Below are 18289 nucleotides of genomic sequence, written 5' to 3'. Positions count from 1 at the left end.
CACATACTCCAATGGTTTCTCTCTAACTTCATGGCCCCAACCTTGGTCAAATCTGTCACAACGTATCTGGACTACTATAGTTCCTCTAGTCCTCTGCTTCTACTCATCCCACCCTCGACCTCCACTGCGAGCACAATGCACATTACACATGGCCTCTGCAGCCCTCTCCGCTCCCTTCCCCACATTCTCTGCTTTGGTCACCCTGGTCTTAGTCCTATTTCTCAAGTATGCCATGCTTGCTTCTGCCTCTGGGTCGTTTTACCGACTCTCTCCTCTGCCTGGAAGGCCCCGCCCATAGATTTTGCAGCTTCACATCATCCAGGTCAGCTCAAATGGCCACAATGAGGAGAGAGTTTCCTGAATTACCCTGATCTAATGTAATCCCCCTTTAAAGTCATCACATCATGCCAGTCACACTGTTCTAAAGCACTTATGTTCTCCTGACATTACAATAATGTCATTCATTAATGTCTTTGCTGCCAGATTGCTTCACTAGAATGTGAACTTCAAGACAGCAGAAATTTCTGTCTGTCTTGCTCTCACTGCTCAGAAAGGAACTTCTTACTGAGCAGACATTCAACAAACATGACTGCTCATTTTATTCCACCCATCAGAGCTCCTCTGCACAACTGCCAGAGCGATCCTCATAAAATGACACTCTTTTGTTTAAAATCCTCAGGGGCTCTAGACCACCTGTCATTGTCCAACTTCTACCCTCCTTCAACACCCATCATTACCACCAACCCAGACCATTTACCTCCTCAGGTCCCACCATTCCCAACAATGCTTGGCTGCCTTGGAGCCACACTCCTGCATGCTTGTGTCTGCACAGGTTGATCCCTCCTGGAATGTCACCTATATCTCCCTGCCCTACCACCCTCCACCTCCTCTGCCAACAGCCACTGCTCTGATGAGAACTGAATGAGGCATCACCTCCTCTCTAAGCAGTCATCCCCACCTAGCTTGGCTAACATCTCCTCCCTGTTCTTCCACCACAAACCATGCTTCCTTCTGCCACAGCCTTCATCATCCACAGCTGTTCTTGCTTCCTTTCCCCTAGACAGGGGGCACCCTACGGGCAGAACAGCACTGGGGGCTTAGTAGACAGTAAAGTATAAGCTGAGCAAAAAAAATGTCTTTTACTCCTGTATCCCCCAATAGTAAGGCATCAACGTTTTCTGAATAAATACTTAACTTGTTTTCAGTATGCCCACGTTGAAACTCTTTTATACCCTTGTGTCTGGGGGCACTTTCAAGCAAAACCACGTTTTGTTTCTTTCAAGTGATGACTGCACCAACCCTGGGCAAACAGACCCCTACCTGCTAGTGCCAGGGTGTGCGAGCTCCTTGAGGTACGTGCATAAGAAGGGTGCTGTATGGACCAGTCGCTGACATGTAATTGAGCTAGGAAAGCCGACTTCCCTTGGGACGGATTAACAATCCATCACCTGAACCAGCAGGAAATGGAGTCCTTCCAGAAGAGAACTAGCTCAGGACCTCATCATCTTTATTGTATTTCTTGGGGTTCACAGAAACAAAATCTGTGTGTGTCTTTAGCAGTGCTTTCCCTTTCCTAATTTAAACATATCCCACACACTGAAACAATTAAGCCACAGGGGTCTTTATCAAATAACTTATTCTCTGACTTTTCTCACACAAGAAAGTGAGTAGGAACAGGAATGGAGAGTCTAATACTAGGGTGCAAAACATTCAATAGTCACTTGTACAGCTTGGCACATGTAATTAAGTCACTGAGCAGATCACCTCTGTTTTACCCACACATATTCACCAAGAAGCACTGGCTGAAGCCTAAAACAGGCCTGTCCAGCTTTTCAGGAAAAGAAGAACTCCACCCAAGCACAATGAAGACATATCTGTGCATGTTCCTGGAACAGGATGTAGCTTTAATTTCAAAGCCCGTTTAGCTCCAGTCTCATTTTCTCCATCCTGACCAAGACACCTAGCATGTTTTCTGCTCCAACCTTCTTGCCCAGTCTCTGAGGTTACCTGGCTATGCCTTTCAAGCCAGAGGTCAAACTTCCCCCAGACCAAACCCCTCCTGCAGCAGCTCAAATGATGTGTACATCAATGTACAGACAGTACCATTCAACCGAGACAGGCTGTACATCAGATGTTGGCTTCTTTTCCCCAGTCAGATTCTAACAAGGGGTTCACTTTCCCAGCCAATCCTGGCCCTCCCGAGGTCCAGGGGGAACATGCAGGCTTTGGCCATGTCAGGGCCAGAGGAGGAGAGTGTGGGCTTGTCAAAATGAGCCCAGACATACTCACGGGGTCCGTCAGCATGGCCCGGCAGTGGGAGGCCAGGGCCAAGAAGGCCAGCAGGTTGAATACAATTCCGTTGATGATGCTATACACGTAGTCTCTGGATGGAATCAGCATGACAAAGAGGACCACAAACTCTGCATAGAGGACCAGAAACCAGGTGACGATGGCACAGGCGATGCCACAGCTGTCACGGATAAACCACATGGTTCCCACAGGACCAGGGTAGGGAGGTGGGACGCACTTCTCCGGCTGGAGGTATTCTGGCTTCCGCTCAATGTCTCGAAAGTGGTGGGTGGGGATAAGCATCATAAGCTATTCTGTCCATACTGGCATCTGAAAGAGGAAAAGAACCCAGAAACTTGATATTGTCATTAAGGAGACTTGACAAAACTTCCTTTCCAAAGTGAGCTGGAAGTATCTGTGTGCAAATCCCTTGTAGGAAATGCTGCCTAAGGCTGGGCATTGTGGCACATGCCTGTAATCCCTGCAGCTTGGGAGGCTGAGACAGGGGAATCACAAGTTCAAAGCCAGCCTCAGCAAAAGCAAGGTGTTAAGCAACCACTGAGACCCTGTCTCTAAATAAAATACAAAAAAAAAAAAAAAAGAAAGAAAGAAATGCTGCCTAAACACTGGCTCACTTAAAGCCCTGGTTGTCTTTCCGACTGCTGAGAGATGACAGCCTTTCTGAAACAGGTCTACCTTGCCCCAAACCTTCACATGACAAATAATGAAGAGGAGGCCTCCAAAGGGCAAAAGTCTTACCGACGGTCAGCTAGAGCACATAGGTAGATGAAGCACCTACAGGGAGGACCAGAACCCAGTCCTCCTTGGCTATTGGGGCTCCCCTGGGCTTCAGCATATAAGTTCAGAGGTTGTCATAAAAGACAGGGGTAGGGGTGGGGTTGGAGGAACATTAAATGCTCAGGAAAAACTCTCCAGCATGGAAATCCCGGGGCCCGCGTTGAAGCTGTTTGGGACAGCAGGGATGAGTAGGAGGAAAAGCAGTAGTTAGCTAGGACCAGTGTCAGGCTACAACCACTAGGACAGTCTAACAGCACATTACCAAGCTGATGATAAAGGTAAACAGAGTGGGGGGAAATCAGGTTTTTTTTAGCCTGATTAGCGAAAATGGCTGATTTTTCCAGGACAAGAGACTTTCTGAGTTCTGCCTTCCTTGAATTTAATGCGGTAAAGTGCAGAGAATTAGGGACAGTGAATTCAAAGCTGTGTCCCACCATCTGGCGGTGGGGTTTGTAAGCCTGTCACATTCCAACCCTGTCCACCTCCTCCCAGGGTTGCTGGTGGGACAGGTGGGGGAGTTGGTGGAGGTGCTTGTGCTGACTGAAGAAGGAACACCTGGATCACTCACAGACTGCACGTGTATTCTCTAGGAAAGCACTGGGCAAGCAGCCTTTCTTCCAAGCAGTTGCAACTTGAGTCTCTGAAGACAGTAATGAAAAGCTAAAGTTCACGTGTCCACAGCAAGGCTCAGAAAGCACAGATTCCTCTCCTCAATCTCCATATCTTAATCTTTCTGGCTCACTACCTCACCAACCAGGTCTCTCAGAAACTGTGGTGGCTTGGGTTAACCACCAGATGTAGGTGCCATGGAAAAGCCACCTGTAGTACAGGATAAGGGGCAGGCAAGTGACAACTCAAGCTTTTTTGGGAACTCAAGTCACTATACAGCAGAGAAAACACTCAAAAGCAATGCTGGTCACGTGTGTGCTAAAGGGCAAGGGCAGGCTTGCAGTTGTCATATTGGGCTGTCCTGACCCTTTCTTCCACTTTTCCTTCTTCTTCCATTGCCTTCACCCCCGAGAAAGAACACCTGGATTGAATACAGGATAGTCAAGAAAAGTAAGGACAAGTCCAAGTCCAGAAAGCCGAGATAGCAGAGTAGCAACTACTCCTCAATTGGTGGACATTCTAGAGTCAAAAGTCACATAGGCTGTCATGAACATCAAGCCAGCCCCTCCCACCCGCAAAGTGGCAGAGAATTAATGGCTGAAAGGCAGGACTTGCCCAAAAGAACATTCAACTCAACAAAAATGAACAATGATTACATGTTAGTTGCCCAGTGCTGGGAACAAGAAGTCATGATATATATGGAATAACTAGCTCAAATAAAGTAAAACAGTGGTTCCTAATGGTCCATCAATCAGAATTTTCTAGCAGAGCAACTTTGTGCTCTCCAGAGGAGACAACTTACTGTTGACAGTGACAACTTAAAGACACTGAAAGAGTGGGCCCACCTACTGAAGCATGAAACATAACAGTAGGGGTTCATAGACCAGGAATGTCCAAACCCTGACCTGGATCAAAGGCTCAATGCTTTGACCACCCCCAGATGCAGCCATTCTTTCAGTTTTTTCCTGCTGCCATACAGACTGTATGCATATCATCTCTGTTCCCATAATTACATTTAAGCTCAAAACCAATAAAGTGTTACTGGCTCACGGCCACACCATCAACTGCCTCTGGCTGCTTTTGCACCGTAATGGTAAGAGTTGAGTAACTGGTGGAGACCACATAACCTGTCAGTCTGAAGTACTTTATCTCTGTAAGAAAGGTTTGCTGGCTGGGGATACAGCTCAGTTGGTAGAGTGCTTGCCTCGTGTGCACTGGGGGTTTAATCCCAAGTATCACCAAAAAAAAAAAAAAAAAAAAAAAGTTTGCTGGCCACTAGTTCTGAATAGTGGTCACTTACCAAATGATACATCCATCATGACTCCTGCTTCCCCTGCAGGACAGCTCAGTGTGATGAAAGATGGTCAGCTACAAAGTACCCCGACCCCCTCGTCACATCTGTGGCAGCCTGTCACTGCAGCCTGAGGGCCATCTTCCCCAGAGCAGTGGCCTCTATCAAACTGCACTTCAATGATGATAAATGGTGTGGTTTCCATACATGATCACTAAGAATATATTTTACAGCAATTCTCTTTTAGATTTTTTTTTCAGTGATTAAGTTAGGCTCACAGTATACTCAGAGGAGCTGGCTACATTCTATCCTCCAACAGTTGCTCATTCTTGGTTGTATATATGGCAATGCCTTGACTACACTGGAGTTATGTTTCATGTGCATGTGCGCAGTTCTGCTGAGAATATGCCTTTCCATATAAATAGATTTCCCAGTTAACTGTGACTTGTTCTGAAGCAGAAACATATTTTAACCATTTGAAAGGTTAAGATAGAAATCTCAAAAATAAAAATTTAAAGAGTGAGAGAGAGGGAGGAAAGAAGAAAAGAAGGAATTATAGTTGTTTCTGTCTTGAGTACAGTAGCCATCCATTTCTTCCAGAATGATTTAGAGTCATTACCAGGACCATAAATTACTGGAGTGCAGCAGGTAATGGTGTCCTCAGAGGCTACAGAGATTCACTAGGTCTCAGCCTCACACCAACTGGCCTGTTCAGACTATAATTCTGGCAACTCATTTATATTGTTCTTTGTCTTCGTCCTTCATTATAGCTTCTGTGTTTACAGGCATCAACACATTCTCTGTTTACTACTGCAAATTGGCTATGAGTCGGAAAAGCTAATAAAATGAAATACTGTTTGTTGCTTTGGAAAGGAAGGTACTCATTTTAGGTACCTGCTATGTACGACCTCTCTACAGTCCTTGAGAACTGCAGGCCCTGCCTTGTTATTAGCCCAGTCCTGGCACATAATAACCATTTAATACCTGTGTTCATTAAATGAATGCAGGAGCCCTGTGAGCCCAGGGCCATCGGGTGGAAGCCTTGTCTGCTTACTTTCAGGGCTGTGGCCGTATTCCAGATGGTGAAGGGTACACTGAATAGGACCATGAAGTAGGTGGACTGACCCCTCAAAAACCCAGAATGTTCCATGTTTGAACAATGTGGGACCAAAGAGTGTATAAGGGAGCTGTTTCCCAACACCCTCATCAGTGAGCAAGAGCCTGTGATCTGGAAAAGAACTCAGTCAAGGGTGTACCTGGCAGAGCCAGAAGCCAAGTATGAACTGAAGGGCATGTGCCAATCCACACTTGAGAATTTCAAAATGCCCCAACTGCACAAGCAGGGCACACTGCTACAAACAGGTTACCTAAACCCTGGGGCTCTCACAAGTAATGAAAGTGGCTTTCCGATAAGGATTTTCCCCTTAAATTAGCAAACTGGATATGTGAGAAATATGCGGGGGAACCTACCTTGAAACAAATTGTACACGCTCCCTTCAACCTGTCCCTAACAACAACAAAGGCAAATATAGTCCCTTTACCTCTTCTATTTTGAATTAGAGAAACTCCCAACCTTGGGGTTCAGCAACAGCTCTTTGCTTCTGAGGGAGGAGCTGAGCAGAACTGGTTGCTCAGGTCTCTGGGACAGACCCACAAGCTGGTTGGTGGGTCTCAGACTCCCAGCACCTCAGAGGGACAGCCTCCTTCAGTCTCCCCTCCCTGCCCTCTCCATCCCATCCCCTTGCCCCGTTTCCTTTCTAAAGAAACGTTTCATCACTCTGCATTTGGTTCAACTCAAAAAGGTATTCATGGTGCAGGCACTAAATGCAAGGAACTGTGCAGGGGTTCACATGAGGAGTGGCGAGATCAATAATGTGTGTCTGCTGCCTCCGTACAGGTCCTGCTATTCCCCTCCTTCAGCTCCCAGTCTAGTTCAGACTGGGCTTGTCTGTTTTTTTCTACTATCCTGTAAGTCCCATTTTGTCTAGCTCTGTGGCCTAGTATCTGGCATGAGTTTGGGCCCAAATCAATAGTTATTAAGTGAATGCATATATAAATCAGAAAGACAGAGCCATAATAATGCTAACCCATGGGTGACTAACAGCAAAACAAAGGGGCAAATAATATCAAGACACCAAACCAAAAACCAACCATGCAGAGGCCAGATAAAGTTTTTCATGGCAAGGACCTGGAAGGGGTAGGATCTGAGCATCCTTGACAAAGGCAAAGAGGAACTGGCTGAGACAGTGGTGGTGCAGTGGAGCTGGATGTCCAGGGCTGTGTGCAGTCTTTGCGCGCACAGGCTTTACGGGAAGGACAGGGTTGGGCTGGAAATGAAGTTTTAAAGGTAGGAGAGATATGTGTTAAAAAGTTTTTGAATTTCTCGATAACTGGGATTTCACCCTGGAGGTACTGGTGAGCTACTGAAGTTCCTGAGAAAAGTGTGGGATCATGTCCACACCATAGTAAGGTCGCTCTGGCAGGACTGGCAAGACAGATGAGAGGGCTGAGTCCAGAGGCCACTGAGTTCAGGAAGGCACAAATGCAACAGGCTAGCTCGTATATTGGTGGTGTTTGGTTTTCTGTTCTTTTTAGTAGCTACTACTTTTTCCAGGAAAGATGGAGAACAACAATCATTTTGCAATTTTAATTATAGCAACTTCCTTTTTTTTTGGTTAAGTATCTTATAGCATTGAAGAGTTAACTCCTTCATGTTAGTAATCCATTGTTCAAAGGAACTGTTCTTCTCAGCTGTTAGAAGAGTGCTTTGAGACCTAGAGAGGCAAAGAGACTAAGCTTTGTGGGTAAAGAAGTCCTAGGAGAAAAGGATTCACAGATTCAGAGGTGTTCTAGTGCTCCACAGAGACAGCAATCTGTGGTAAGATGTGGTGTCAGAATCATGATGCCAGGCCTTTTGGAGGCTGAGTGAAGTAAGTCTAAGGAGATCAGCTAGAGTCCTTCTCAGAGTTTCAGAAGTCAAAGCCAAGAAGTGACTGAAATTAGTGCGAACTTTCTACAAAAACAAAACAACTGCTGGTCGAGAGAAATGCTTCCAGACCCACGTACAACATGCGCGCGCGCACACACACACACTCTTCATTACAGGGGACCATAAGCATTTCCGTTTGCTAAACCAGACAGACAGATACAAATGTATTCAATGGAGTGGCCGCAGGAATTATAAGAACTGGACTGGTCAGCTCTGAGGGATAGCCCTCATGACTAAATTCCCATGCTGCCTATCTGTGTTTGGGCAGCTCAAAGGGTTTAAGCTCAAAAGGTTTTTGGTACTACAGTCAAGTTCATAGGCTCCATCCTACTGTAGCCCACTGACATGTCGGCCAGGGCCACAGTATTGACTAATAGTGATGGGCAGAATCCAGCTACAGTGCCTGCAGTTAGTTGTCTGTTGAATGAGGGGCAAATCCCTATAAATCTATTACCTGGCCTAAAAAAACCAACCCACAGTCCATGCTATACGTACAGGTGTCAAAGGCATGACTGTAACATAAAACATAAAAGTTCTGCACTGGATTTACTGGTGATTCCAAATGCTACTGTTTTTTCTCTGCCAGGATCCCAAGGGTCCTCTCATATTGCCAATAGGTCCTACTTCCCCTGCTTGCTTGGGATAACATCTTACACTGCAGTTATGAAGTCACAGATTGAATACAAAATCCCTAGAAGCACTTCAAAATACTCTGTGAGGGTTTCTTTTCTTAAGTGCCACACCCACTCACATTGTGTGTTTATGAATAGGATACAAGTGGATTTTAGGATTGTATAGAGTAAAGTGACATTAACAAAGAGCAATGAAGCCAACCATGTATAAAGGCCCATATGAAGTATCTGAACACAGAAGGTTAAACAAACTCAAAATCAGAGGCAACTATTTTCCCTTTATTTAGAGGTAAGGATCAGTCAAATACTTAAACCAACAACACAAAACCAACATTGGAGGATTAAACTTTTTGGGTCCCTACAAGTAAGAACTATTAGTTGAAACTCAGTTTCATCAACTCCTTAACAGCTGTCAGGAGCGTTAGCAAGCCAGTAGAAACTTCAAAATAGGAGACTTCTGATTTAAGTCAAACATATTTCAAGTGACTATATAAATTTTTAATAAATCTAGCATTAAGTTACGCTGTTGTTGGAGGGCAGGGCTGGTCTGTTATCCTCTTGAACTTGACATAAACATTAAACTTCGGCCCAAATTAATTGTCACCAGTTAAGTAACTCAATTTATCCTTAAAATGTCACTTAAAACGTCAGCTCAAACAGGGTAGCATCTTTTCTGATATTTCTACAAAAATTCTCATTTGAAATTCACTTTATGAGTTTAACATTAAACTTCTATGGTTTAAATTTTACCAAGAATATGGTGCTGCGGGCCACAGTGACTCATGACTGTAATCCCAGAAGCTGAGGAAGGAGGATCTCAAGTTCAAAGTCAGCTTCAGCAACTTAGCGAGGCCCTAAGTAACTCAGTGAGACCCTGTCTCTAAATAAAATACAAAAAAGTGCTGAGGATATGGCTTAGTGGTTAAGTGCCCCTGGATTCACACCCCACTACCAGGGTGGGGGAGAAGAACATGGTGTTTCACCCACTTCCAATGTTAAAAAACCACTCAATTAAAAGAACAAAACAAAACAAAAAAACAAACCCACCAAAAACCAAACAATAAAAACCACTCAGTACACTGAAACTGAAAACCAAACATATGATGTTTGACTCTTTTAGGATTTCTCATATTTTAAAGTGATCAACTTACAAAATAAAAAGTATCTACAAGCAAGTTCTGCAACTTCAAAGATGAGTAAATGGCCCATGTCCTAAAGATTAAGAAATGAATCTGGTCAAGCAGAAAATTAATTTACCTGAACTAAATTAATTTAAATTTATATAAGGATCCCAAAAGATTGTAAAATGTATGCCCATTTTAGACGAGTCTCAGAAAAATGAAGAATGAACCATGAATCATTAGGTTGGAAATATTTCATAAAGAAACAGAATGAGTCACTAAACTTCTTCAAAAAAGTAATGGTGTGATACAGAGATCAATCAAGGAAAGCACCTTATTTCCTGCATTTCGCCCTGGCATCCAGGGAAGGTATCTCGACAGGCAGAGCAAGCTGGCTTGCTTTATAGAACTGCACACACAAGTCTACATTGTTTCTCCTTCTACAGGAGGATCTATCTTCTGTCTGCTTCTTACCTCTGTGGTATTCAACCTTCAACAAAACACTTTAAAGGAAAAAACAAATTGTAGCTGAAACTCGGACTTCAAACATGTGAAAGTTCACAAGGAAGCCAGGAAGTGGGTCAGTAAGCTCCTTCCTGCCTCATAACCTATCACTTGATTACGAAACCCATTCCTGAACACACTCGGACTTCTAACAGTGATGGTCTTCCTTACAAAAAAAAAAAAAAAAAAAAAGTTTGAGATTTGGACAGCTAAAAGGCTAACAGTTCCTTTACTTACAGCAACTATTTTACTACAATTGGCTTTTAAAAATCATCTCCCAGCTTCACAGGTCTATTAAAAAATACACACCCACGTATAGTATGACATAATACATGTCACAAACATTGGAAATCAGTTGAAACTACTACTCGTTTGGGGAACATGTTCTAATTTCTTTTTATGGGTGTGGGATATCGAATGTTGCAATAATGAGAAATACTGAGACAACTTTAAAACAAGATCACACAGGACTGAGTGGTAAAACAATCACTATCTGAATCAGAATTTTTCAGCTGGAAGGAACATTAAGGGCCATCTAACAGATTTTAGCCAAATTCTGTTCTACAGATTTGGGACTCAAGGATTGGTAATTTATTTTGACCAAAAATTTTATCTAAAATGTAAGCTTTAGGCAAAGCCTGCAGTACAGTCCACAGGAATGGAGATAGGCACCAATAATAAAGAATGCCGGTCATTCTTGAGGACTCACACTAAGCAGCTTGTTTTAATTCTTCCAACCCAGCCCAGCCACTTGCATTATTCTCTACTGCAGAGACGAAAGAGGGACTCAGAGGTATGGGGTAATAGTCCCAAGGTCACACGGAGGGAGGCAGCACTGGAGCCAGGATTCAAAATCAGCTATGCTTGCCGTCAGAGCCCAGAGCAAGGCTTCTGAGCACAGCACATGGCTGCTTTTTATCCAAGTGGGGGAGGGGAGGAATGACCAAGCAGGAAACAGGAGTTCTACTTCCTACTGCTTCACATGCATCTGAGGTTCCTCGGGGAAGTCACTCCAACTTAGTTTTAGGTCTTCATCTTTAAAGTGCGGGGTGGACTGGATCTCTAATCTGGTTCTTTTTTAAAAACTCAAGAAGTACACTCCAGGCAGACTTTCCTTCCACTAGCTCCTGAGAGCCCATAACACTCTTTTTTTTTTGGTGCTGGGGATCGAACCCAGGGCCTTGTGCTTAGAAGGCAAGCACTCTACCGACTGAGCTATCTCCCCAGCCCAACACTCATTCTTAAAACACACACACACATGCACATACACACACCCACACACACAACACAGCATTCCTTCTTCCAGAAGCTATTTTACTTCTGGTTCCTGGCTCTTTAAGGAAGCATGACACTCCCCCGGGTGTACCTCAAGTGGGGCATTCGGGCCCTCAGAAACACTGTGAGGACTAGCTGGCTCGGACAAACTCTGGCCCAGCCTGTTTGACAGATGAATAAAGAAATGAAACTCAAGAAACCAGAGGGCCTTCCATAAAATATTCAGTTGGTTAACTTGCTCTCCAGCTAAAGGTGGTACCTATCACCATGGGTTTAATTAGCTGCCATCTCCCTGCATTAACCCTTCCTTGCAGGAAGTCAAGCCAGGAGGCAAATCGTCACAAAGGCAACAACAAATTACTGATTGAGTTACCAAAGAAAACTTATCAATGATTGTGATTCTCTCATAGTTTGTGAAATCCTTTATAATCAAATGCACAATCTCATTTGACCCTGAACTGCCTTCTGGCCTCTCTCAGGGTAGGTTCCAAGATGGACATTTGCTTGATTGTTGCTGAATCAGGGTATGCTGAATGTAGGGTGGGGCCCAGACTCTTCCTGAATGTCTACTAACTGCCAGGCACTGGGTTACATGCCAGACACACCCCATCCTGTCTGATTGGCACATCTACTCTATCTTGTAGGTATAAACCCCCAGTTTCCCACTCCCCTTTAAGAGATGAGGAAAATGAAGTTCAGAAAGATTTGCCTAAGTTCATACCTCCAGGAAGTGGTGGAGACAGGATACATCCCCAATGCCTGCTCTTACCCCAGAGTATGCTTTTTAACTACTCACTACAACCATTCAATTTTATCTAATAACTAAAAAAAAAAAAGGGAGGAGTGTAGACAATTTCACCAGCGACCTGGGTTACTTACAGTTTGGCTATCTTTCTCACACACAATTATGCAGAGATGGTGCTATTGGATGGGTCGCATGCATCAGTGTTCGTGGCCACAGGCCTGAACAAAAGCATCTGGACTCTAAGGCGGGTCCTGGCTGAACACCAGCCAGCATTTAGAAGACTGATCCTGCCCTGACCTATGAGATAGGAGGGTCATGAAGCCTCAGCCAAGAGAGTCACCTAAGATCGAATCCCTACAATCTGCTTCTGCTGGGAAATAGTTTCTGTTGGTCCAAGTATTAGGACAGTGCTTTTTCTGAAAGAAAGACCACCCATTCTAGGCAGAGACCAACCAGCAAAGGTTCCCACCTGAGGGTGTTGAAAATAGTACCTGACCCCACCTTGTGCCATGTGCAGATACACAGCCACTGTGACATCACCCAGGCAAGAGCTTGAGTTTTTTAGGGACTGGAAGCAAAAGTGCTTGGAGGACTATGAAAGAATAGCTAGAAAGAGGAAGAACTAGTTATTGTAACTGGTCAGGCTTCAAGTAGGGGAGCCATTTGGCTTCCAGGTCTCTGATGATCCCACTTAATCCCATGCACTGTCAATGAGAATGCAGAGCAGAGCCTTGGGAGGAACGCGGGACCATGGAAACTAGTCGGTAGTGTGTGCTACAGGAACACAGTCCCCGGCTGTTGTAGAGCACTTATCTACCAAGGCCCTGGGTTCCACCCTCAACACCCCAGAGAGAAACAAAACAAAACAAAACAGGTGAGAAGGGGCTCTCTGACTGACATCTGCTAGCTGTCTAATAACTAGAACCTCTGGAGAAAGGTAGAAGGCCAGTGCTAAAGGGAATGAAGACTGGACTGGAGTCCAGAGGCCAGAGTTTTATTTTCAATCCCACTACTCACCAACTTCACGATCTCAGGACAGTTACTTTTCCCAGGCCTCAGTCTCCTCAGTCTATAAAACAAGCTTACTGCCACCATCCCTTGCAGGACTAAGATTCTGAGAGGCCATTTTCTTTGTTCACTTCTTGAATTTTTATTTTCATGAAAAGCTTTCCCTAACTTCCTCACCCCATTCTTTGCTAATATTAAAAAGGAAACCCGCTAGTAACTGTCTGTGAGTAGTAACTGTTAGACTACTAACTGTCAGCATTTTTCCTGAGCAGGTTCAGTTTTTTCAATCAAGAGTGGCATATAATTGCCATTTCCTTTTGTTCATTCATTTAATGTTTTTCAGAATGGAAAAAGTACTATCAAAATATATCAAATACTACAAAGTGACAAATGAGAGAAGTTTTAAAAACCCAAAGTTAAACATGGTCATTTTTCACTGTTTAAATATTTGTATATCCAGAAACTATTTTGAGTTTTAAGATAAGATACCTGATAAGATACTTGTTTGGGGTTAAAATGAGGAGTAGAGAAGTTAACTGACTTGCTTAAAGTCACGAAATAAGTTAGAGACAAAGCCTATATCTTTGCACTAGACACCCAGTGGTCTGTTCACCATTGATCATTATCTTCCTAAACAACCTGTTTTTCTCAATTCTCTGCTACAAATTCTTGGTTTATAACGACACACTTTGCATGTCAAAGTCAAGACTTACTGCAACAGGACTGTGGCCAGAAGTGTACTTGTCCCACTAGACTGACTGACTTTGCTGAGGTAAGAAACGGAACTCGCCCAAATGTATTCCACCCCCACTGTCTCTGAATAGGACACATTCATGTCTTGGGTAGCACAGAAAATCTAAGGAGTTCAATCATCAAGTCTTTATATACCCTTAAGCCTATGGTTTAGAGGAGACCAAGAAAAGATGGAAATTTCCCAGCACTTTATGTTGGGATGAATGATTAAATTAAGAACATGTACCTCTAACCTTCTTACCTTCACAACTGTCAGCCAGGAATGACCTTGCTATCTCCCAAAACTTGTTTCCAAAAAGGAGAGCAAATGATTTTTAAAAATGCAAAAACAGATACAGGATGGCTTTAGCCTTTCTTACCTAGGAGGTCAATATTAAGCTAGCACCCTTCATATTTACTCTTACTTTTTGTATGGCTATCAGGGTGTGTGTTTAAACATTTCTATATTTGGCAATCAGGATATATGACCTCCTTTTCTACACATGCCCTATTGAGACATAGGAAGCACTCTGCCAGCCTCTTAAAATGAAACACATATAAAGAGCCTTCCTGTAACTGGGAATAAACTTACCCACATACCGCTGTCAATTTTTCTATTGCTGTAATCCCAAGTTATAAAGTCTATAACAAGATAGACACAGACCTGTCGGTCAGACTATAATAGGTTATTTATATCTAGTATTCCCTAAGACAAGGTACAGGGAGGACAAGTGCAAAGTGTTCAAAAAAAAAAACCAAAAACCAAAAAACAAAAAAACCCAGATCTACAAGGAAAACAGTAGTTCACTTTGTGCTTTTCTAGGGTACCAGGCTAATAGTGAAAACACAAAGGAAGAGGCCTAAATCTTGGCCATGTCTGCTTAAGACTGGGAATAAAATATTCCCTGTTGGTTTTTAAGAGCTCTTTGCAACTTCAGCATCACAGACCCAGCTCTGCCCTGAAGCTCTTCTGTAACTGACTTTTATAGCTGTAATTAACCAAAGCAAGGTGGGACAGATTTACTCCTTCTCTGTAATGTTATTATTGCCCACTCGTGGCTAGCAGCTAGCAGCAGCTCTCTTCCTCTTGCACTAGATGCCTGGCCTGCACAATTAGCACCTTATTATAGGCTGGCCTCTTTAATTACCACATGGCTCAATTGAGCATTTTATTTTATTGTCTTGTTCATGCACTAGTTCAAGGACCTGGGGTCCCAACTACAATAAATCCTAAACTCCTCTTAGGCAGATGTTTTGGTTTTATTTCCTTAGGCCCATGAGAACACATGTATACAAACATTTTCTGATTGATGAGCTTCTAGATGTCTGTGCTGGAAGTATGGCACATGGTTGGAATCCAATTCTCCATGCATGCCTCCTCAATCATATGTACCAGATTTATCAGCCTTCTTTGCTATTGAGGGCTCTCTCCTTAGCTATGTGGAGTTAAGTTCTGCTTGTATTCTACCTGCTTGTATATCACTTTGAACTTTATGTAACTGGGTGGAGCGTAGGCCATATAGCCCATCTCGTAGAGTGCCTGCCTCGCATGCTCGAGACCCGGGTACGAGTCCCCCAGCACTGTGAGATTGTGGAAATAACAAAGTAACTGGGTGGGCTGAAACAGACATAGGAACTTCCCATCAACACCACATTCTATGTTCCTCTAGAAAAAAGATTGAGGGAATGCGAGTTCACACTTCAGTAGACTCCTTGCTTTTGGACTAAACCTAACTGTAGTTTACAAGGCAGTTACCAATTCTGTAACAAACATGGGCCTCTTTTATTAAAACTCTGGAGAATTAAATGGAGCTTGGAGAGATGCTTTAGGTGTAATGGTTAGGGGTTGCCCAGGTGTGGAAGCCAGATAGCTGAACTCAAATCCTGGCTTTGTCATTTACTAGTTATGTGATCTGTGATCCTGCTCAAGGCACTTAAGCTCTCTATGCCTCAGTTTCCCAACCTATAAAATAGCCCTCATAGGGCTGTTTTGAGGCTGAATCTTTAAGTGCTTAGAACAATGCTTGACAATGAGCACTATGCATGGTGCTAAAGGAAATTAATGGAGTAAAGTGTTTTAGAATAGACACATCTACAACATAGTATGTTAACAGTGATGGAAAAAAATTGGTTTAATAGAAAAATGGGCCATCCTTGATTTCTTGATTTTTTTGGGGGGGCTATAACATGTTCTTTGAATTGCTTCAATAAGCTAAAGAGCTAAGATCTTTGAATTTATAAGTTTTGAAGCTATCTAATGCAGTATCACAACAGAGGTGATAAGAATGTTCTGGCAGCATTTAAGTATAATGATTAGTGAAGGAATAATTGTTTTGGTAGATAATTTAAAATGAACACTTGTTTATATTTCTTCATACCTGCTTAGCCTAACATATCAGACATCACTCTTATTATTCAGTAAATACTGCCAACTTCTTCAGCAAGTTGTCAAAGGGATGGTTCAAATACATGTTCTACGCTTCTTTTTTTTAACAATTTTTATTATTTTTGCTGTACTGGAGGTTGAACCCAGGGCCTTGTGAATGCTAGGCTACTGCTCTACTACTGAGTTACAGTATCAGCCCTGCTCCATGTTTTTAGAGACCCACTTAATGATTTTTATACAAAAATGATTTCATGGTATTAAAACTCAAGACTTTTCTTCCTGTGTCTTTTCTGCTATATTGATTTTTCTGTCACCTTTTAAATCCTCAATCCCCTTACATAGTGTAGCTATTAAAATCTTAACTTTCAGGGTCTTTCCTTTGAGCAATCACTAGCACAAACTACCATATCTAACATAAAGAGTCTCTTAGTATCTCATCACATAGAGTTCCTTACACAGAATCCAGCTGTATAACCACATGCAAAGGCATCTGTGTACCATAACAGGTGGGGCACCTGTGACTTCGGCAGGAAGATAACCTTTCCAGTTTCCCTGGAGGATAAAGTCCAACCCTGTAAGATGTCTTTCCTTTCAGGTGCACCTGTAGAGAACTATGCAGAGACCTAAGTCTTCCAAAGCTAACACAAAGTCCTTCTCTAGGAGATTTCTAATAGTTATCTGTGAAACTATATGTGAATCTATTATCTGAAACACCAACTATTTTTTTGGATGGGTAATCTGTCGAGGGTAACTTTCACTTTTGAGAACTGGGAAATCCCTCAATGAAAAATGGGACCTCAGGAAAGTTTCAGCCAGTTCAGATCAACTCACCCCCCTCTCCATTTATCCACGAGGCTCCTCTAAAACTTGCAGGATACCTTGTCTGTTCCTCCTGTGACACCAGCTTCACCTTGCAGGTATCCTCATTGGATATCCCTGGCCCATATTCCTACTCAGTCACCGAGGGTGGCTGGATTTTTGGGGGGCGCTGCCCACAGCTCCCAGAGATCACTTCCACCCAGCTAGGGCTTCCAGGAAGCACACCGGTCGCCTGGACACTGCACACCTCGCCGGCACCAGTTACAAAGACCTTTCTCCCCCGAATTTTCTCTTTAGGACAATGCTCTGGCTACCGCTAGAGGCAAAGGGACTTTGCAAGGTCCTGGGTCAGCGTTGCATCGGAGAAAAGCAGAGAGAAAGAGAGAAGGGCGGGGATACGGGGTATGAGAAGAATGAGAGGGAGACAGAGGAAGAACAGAGGGAGAGAGATGATCCCTGGGGTGAAAGGGTGAGGAGGCCTTGGAATTCTTTTCCACTGCCGGCCCAGACCCTTCCCAGACCCTTGACACGGGGAATGACCTAAAGAGGGCTTCAGCGCCTCTTTTCAACCATCCTAGGGACCAAAGAAGTAGAGGGGGCGGGGAGACAGCCCTCCCGTGGCCAATCACGACGTCTGCCTTCCCTCACTCGGGGGGCTCTCTCAGTCTGGGTCTCTGTGGTCTGTCTCTCTCACACACAGCCAATCTGCTACTTCAACTCCGGCTCTGAGCGAGCCGCCGCGTGCCTCTCGCACTGCGAGTCCTGGGCCGGGGCTTTCGCTTCACCTTAGCTTCTTCACCCCAAACCCGGTCGCTGATCCCAACTGACCGTGAAGCCGGAGGCGGTTCGCCAGTCCCAGACCCCCGGGGGGACGCCCGCAGCCGACGCCGTCGCCTCTTCCTCCAGTCCCCGATTCGGGACCCGGCTTCGGGCTGCGGCGATGGCTCCTCGGCACGAGGCGCCAAGGCTCGCCGGACTCGGCCAGATACCGGACGGCGCGCAGAAGCCCATCGAGCTCCCGGCGGCGGTGGCGGCCGCGGCTGCAGGGGCGGCAGCCGCGCCGGCTGATGACGCGCAGTGCGGGGGCGCGG

General features: G+C 44.3%; 1 protein-coding gene across 9 annotated transcripts in view; it reads right to left on the bottom strand.

Annotated features, from left to right (window-relative positions):
• The window catches only part of ZDHHC3 (zDHHC palmitoyltransferase 3), a 53726-nt gene extending 35446 nt beyond the window's left edge, over positions 1 to 18280 (bottom strand). For 3 of the 9 annotated variants that reach the window (XM_079115467.1, XM_079115470.1, XM_079115472.1), the window contains exons 1-2: positions 18027 to 18167; positions 2290 to 2619 (exon numbers count right to left, since the gene is read on the bottom strand). In XM_079115467.1, coding sequence (XP_078971593.1) covers positions 2290 to 2595 — 306 coding nt within the window. In that variant the 5' untranslated portion in view covers positions 2596 to 2619; positions 18027 to 18167. Of the gene's footprint in view, positions 1 to 2289; positions 2620 to 18026 lie in introns of all 9 variants that reach the window. The other 6 variants (XR_013759959.1, XM_079115465.1, XM_079115466.1 and 3 more) reach the window with 4 other exon arrangements.
• Positions 18281 to 18289: the final 9 nt, after the last annotated feature.

This window comes from Sciurus vulgaris (assembly GCF_902686455.1).
Source record: "Sciurus vulgaris genome assembly, chromosome: 16".
Taxonomy (NCBI): domain Eukaryota; kingdom Metazoa; phylum Chordata; class Mammalia; order Rodentia; family Sciuridae; genus Sciurus; species Sciurus vulgaris.
The sequence above is the reverse complement of the archived record's forward strand: the minus strand, read 5'-3'. Positions and strand labels throughout refer to the sequence as shown.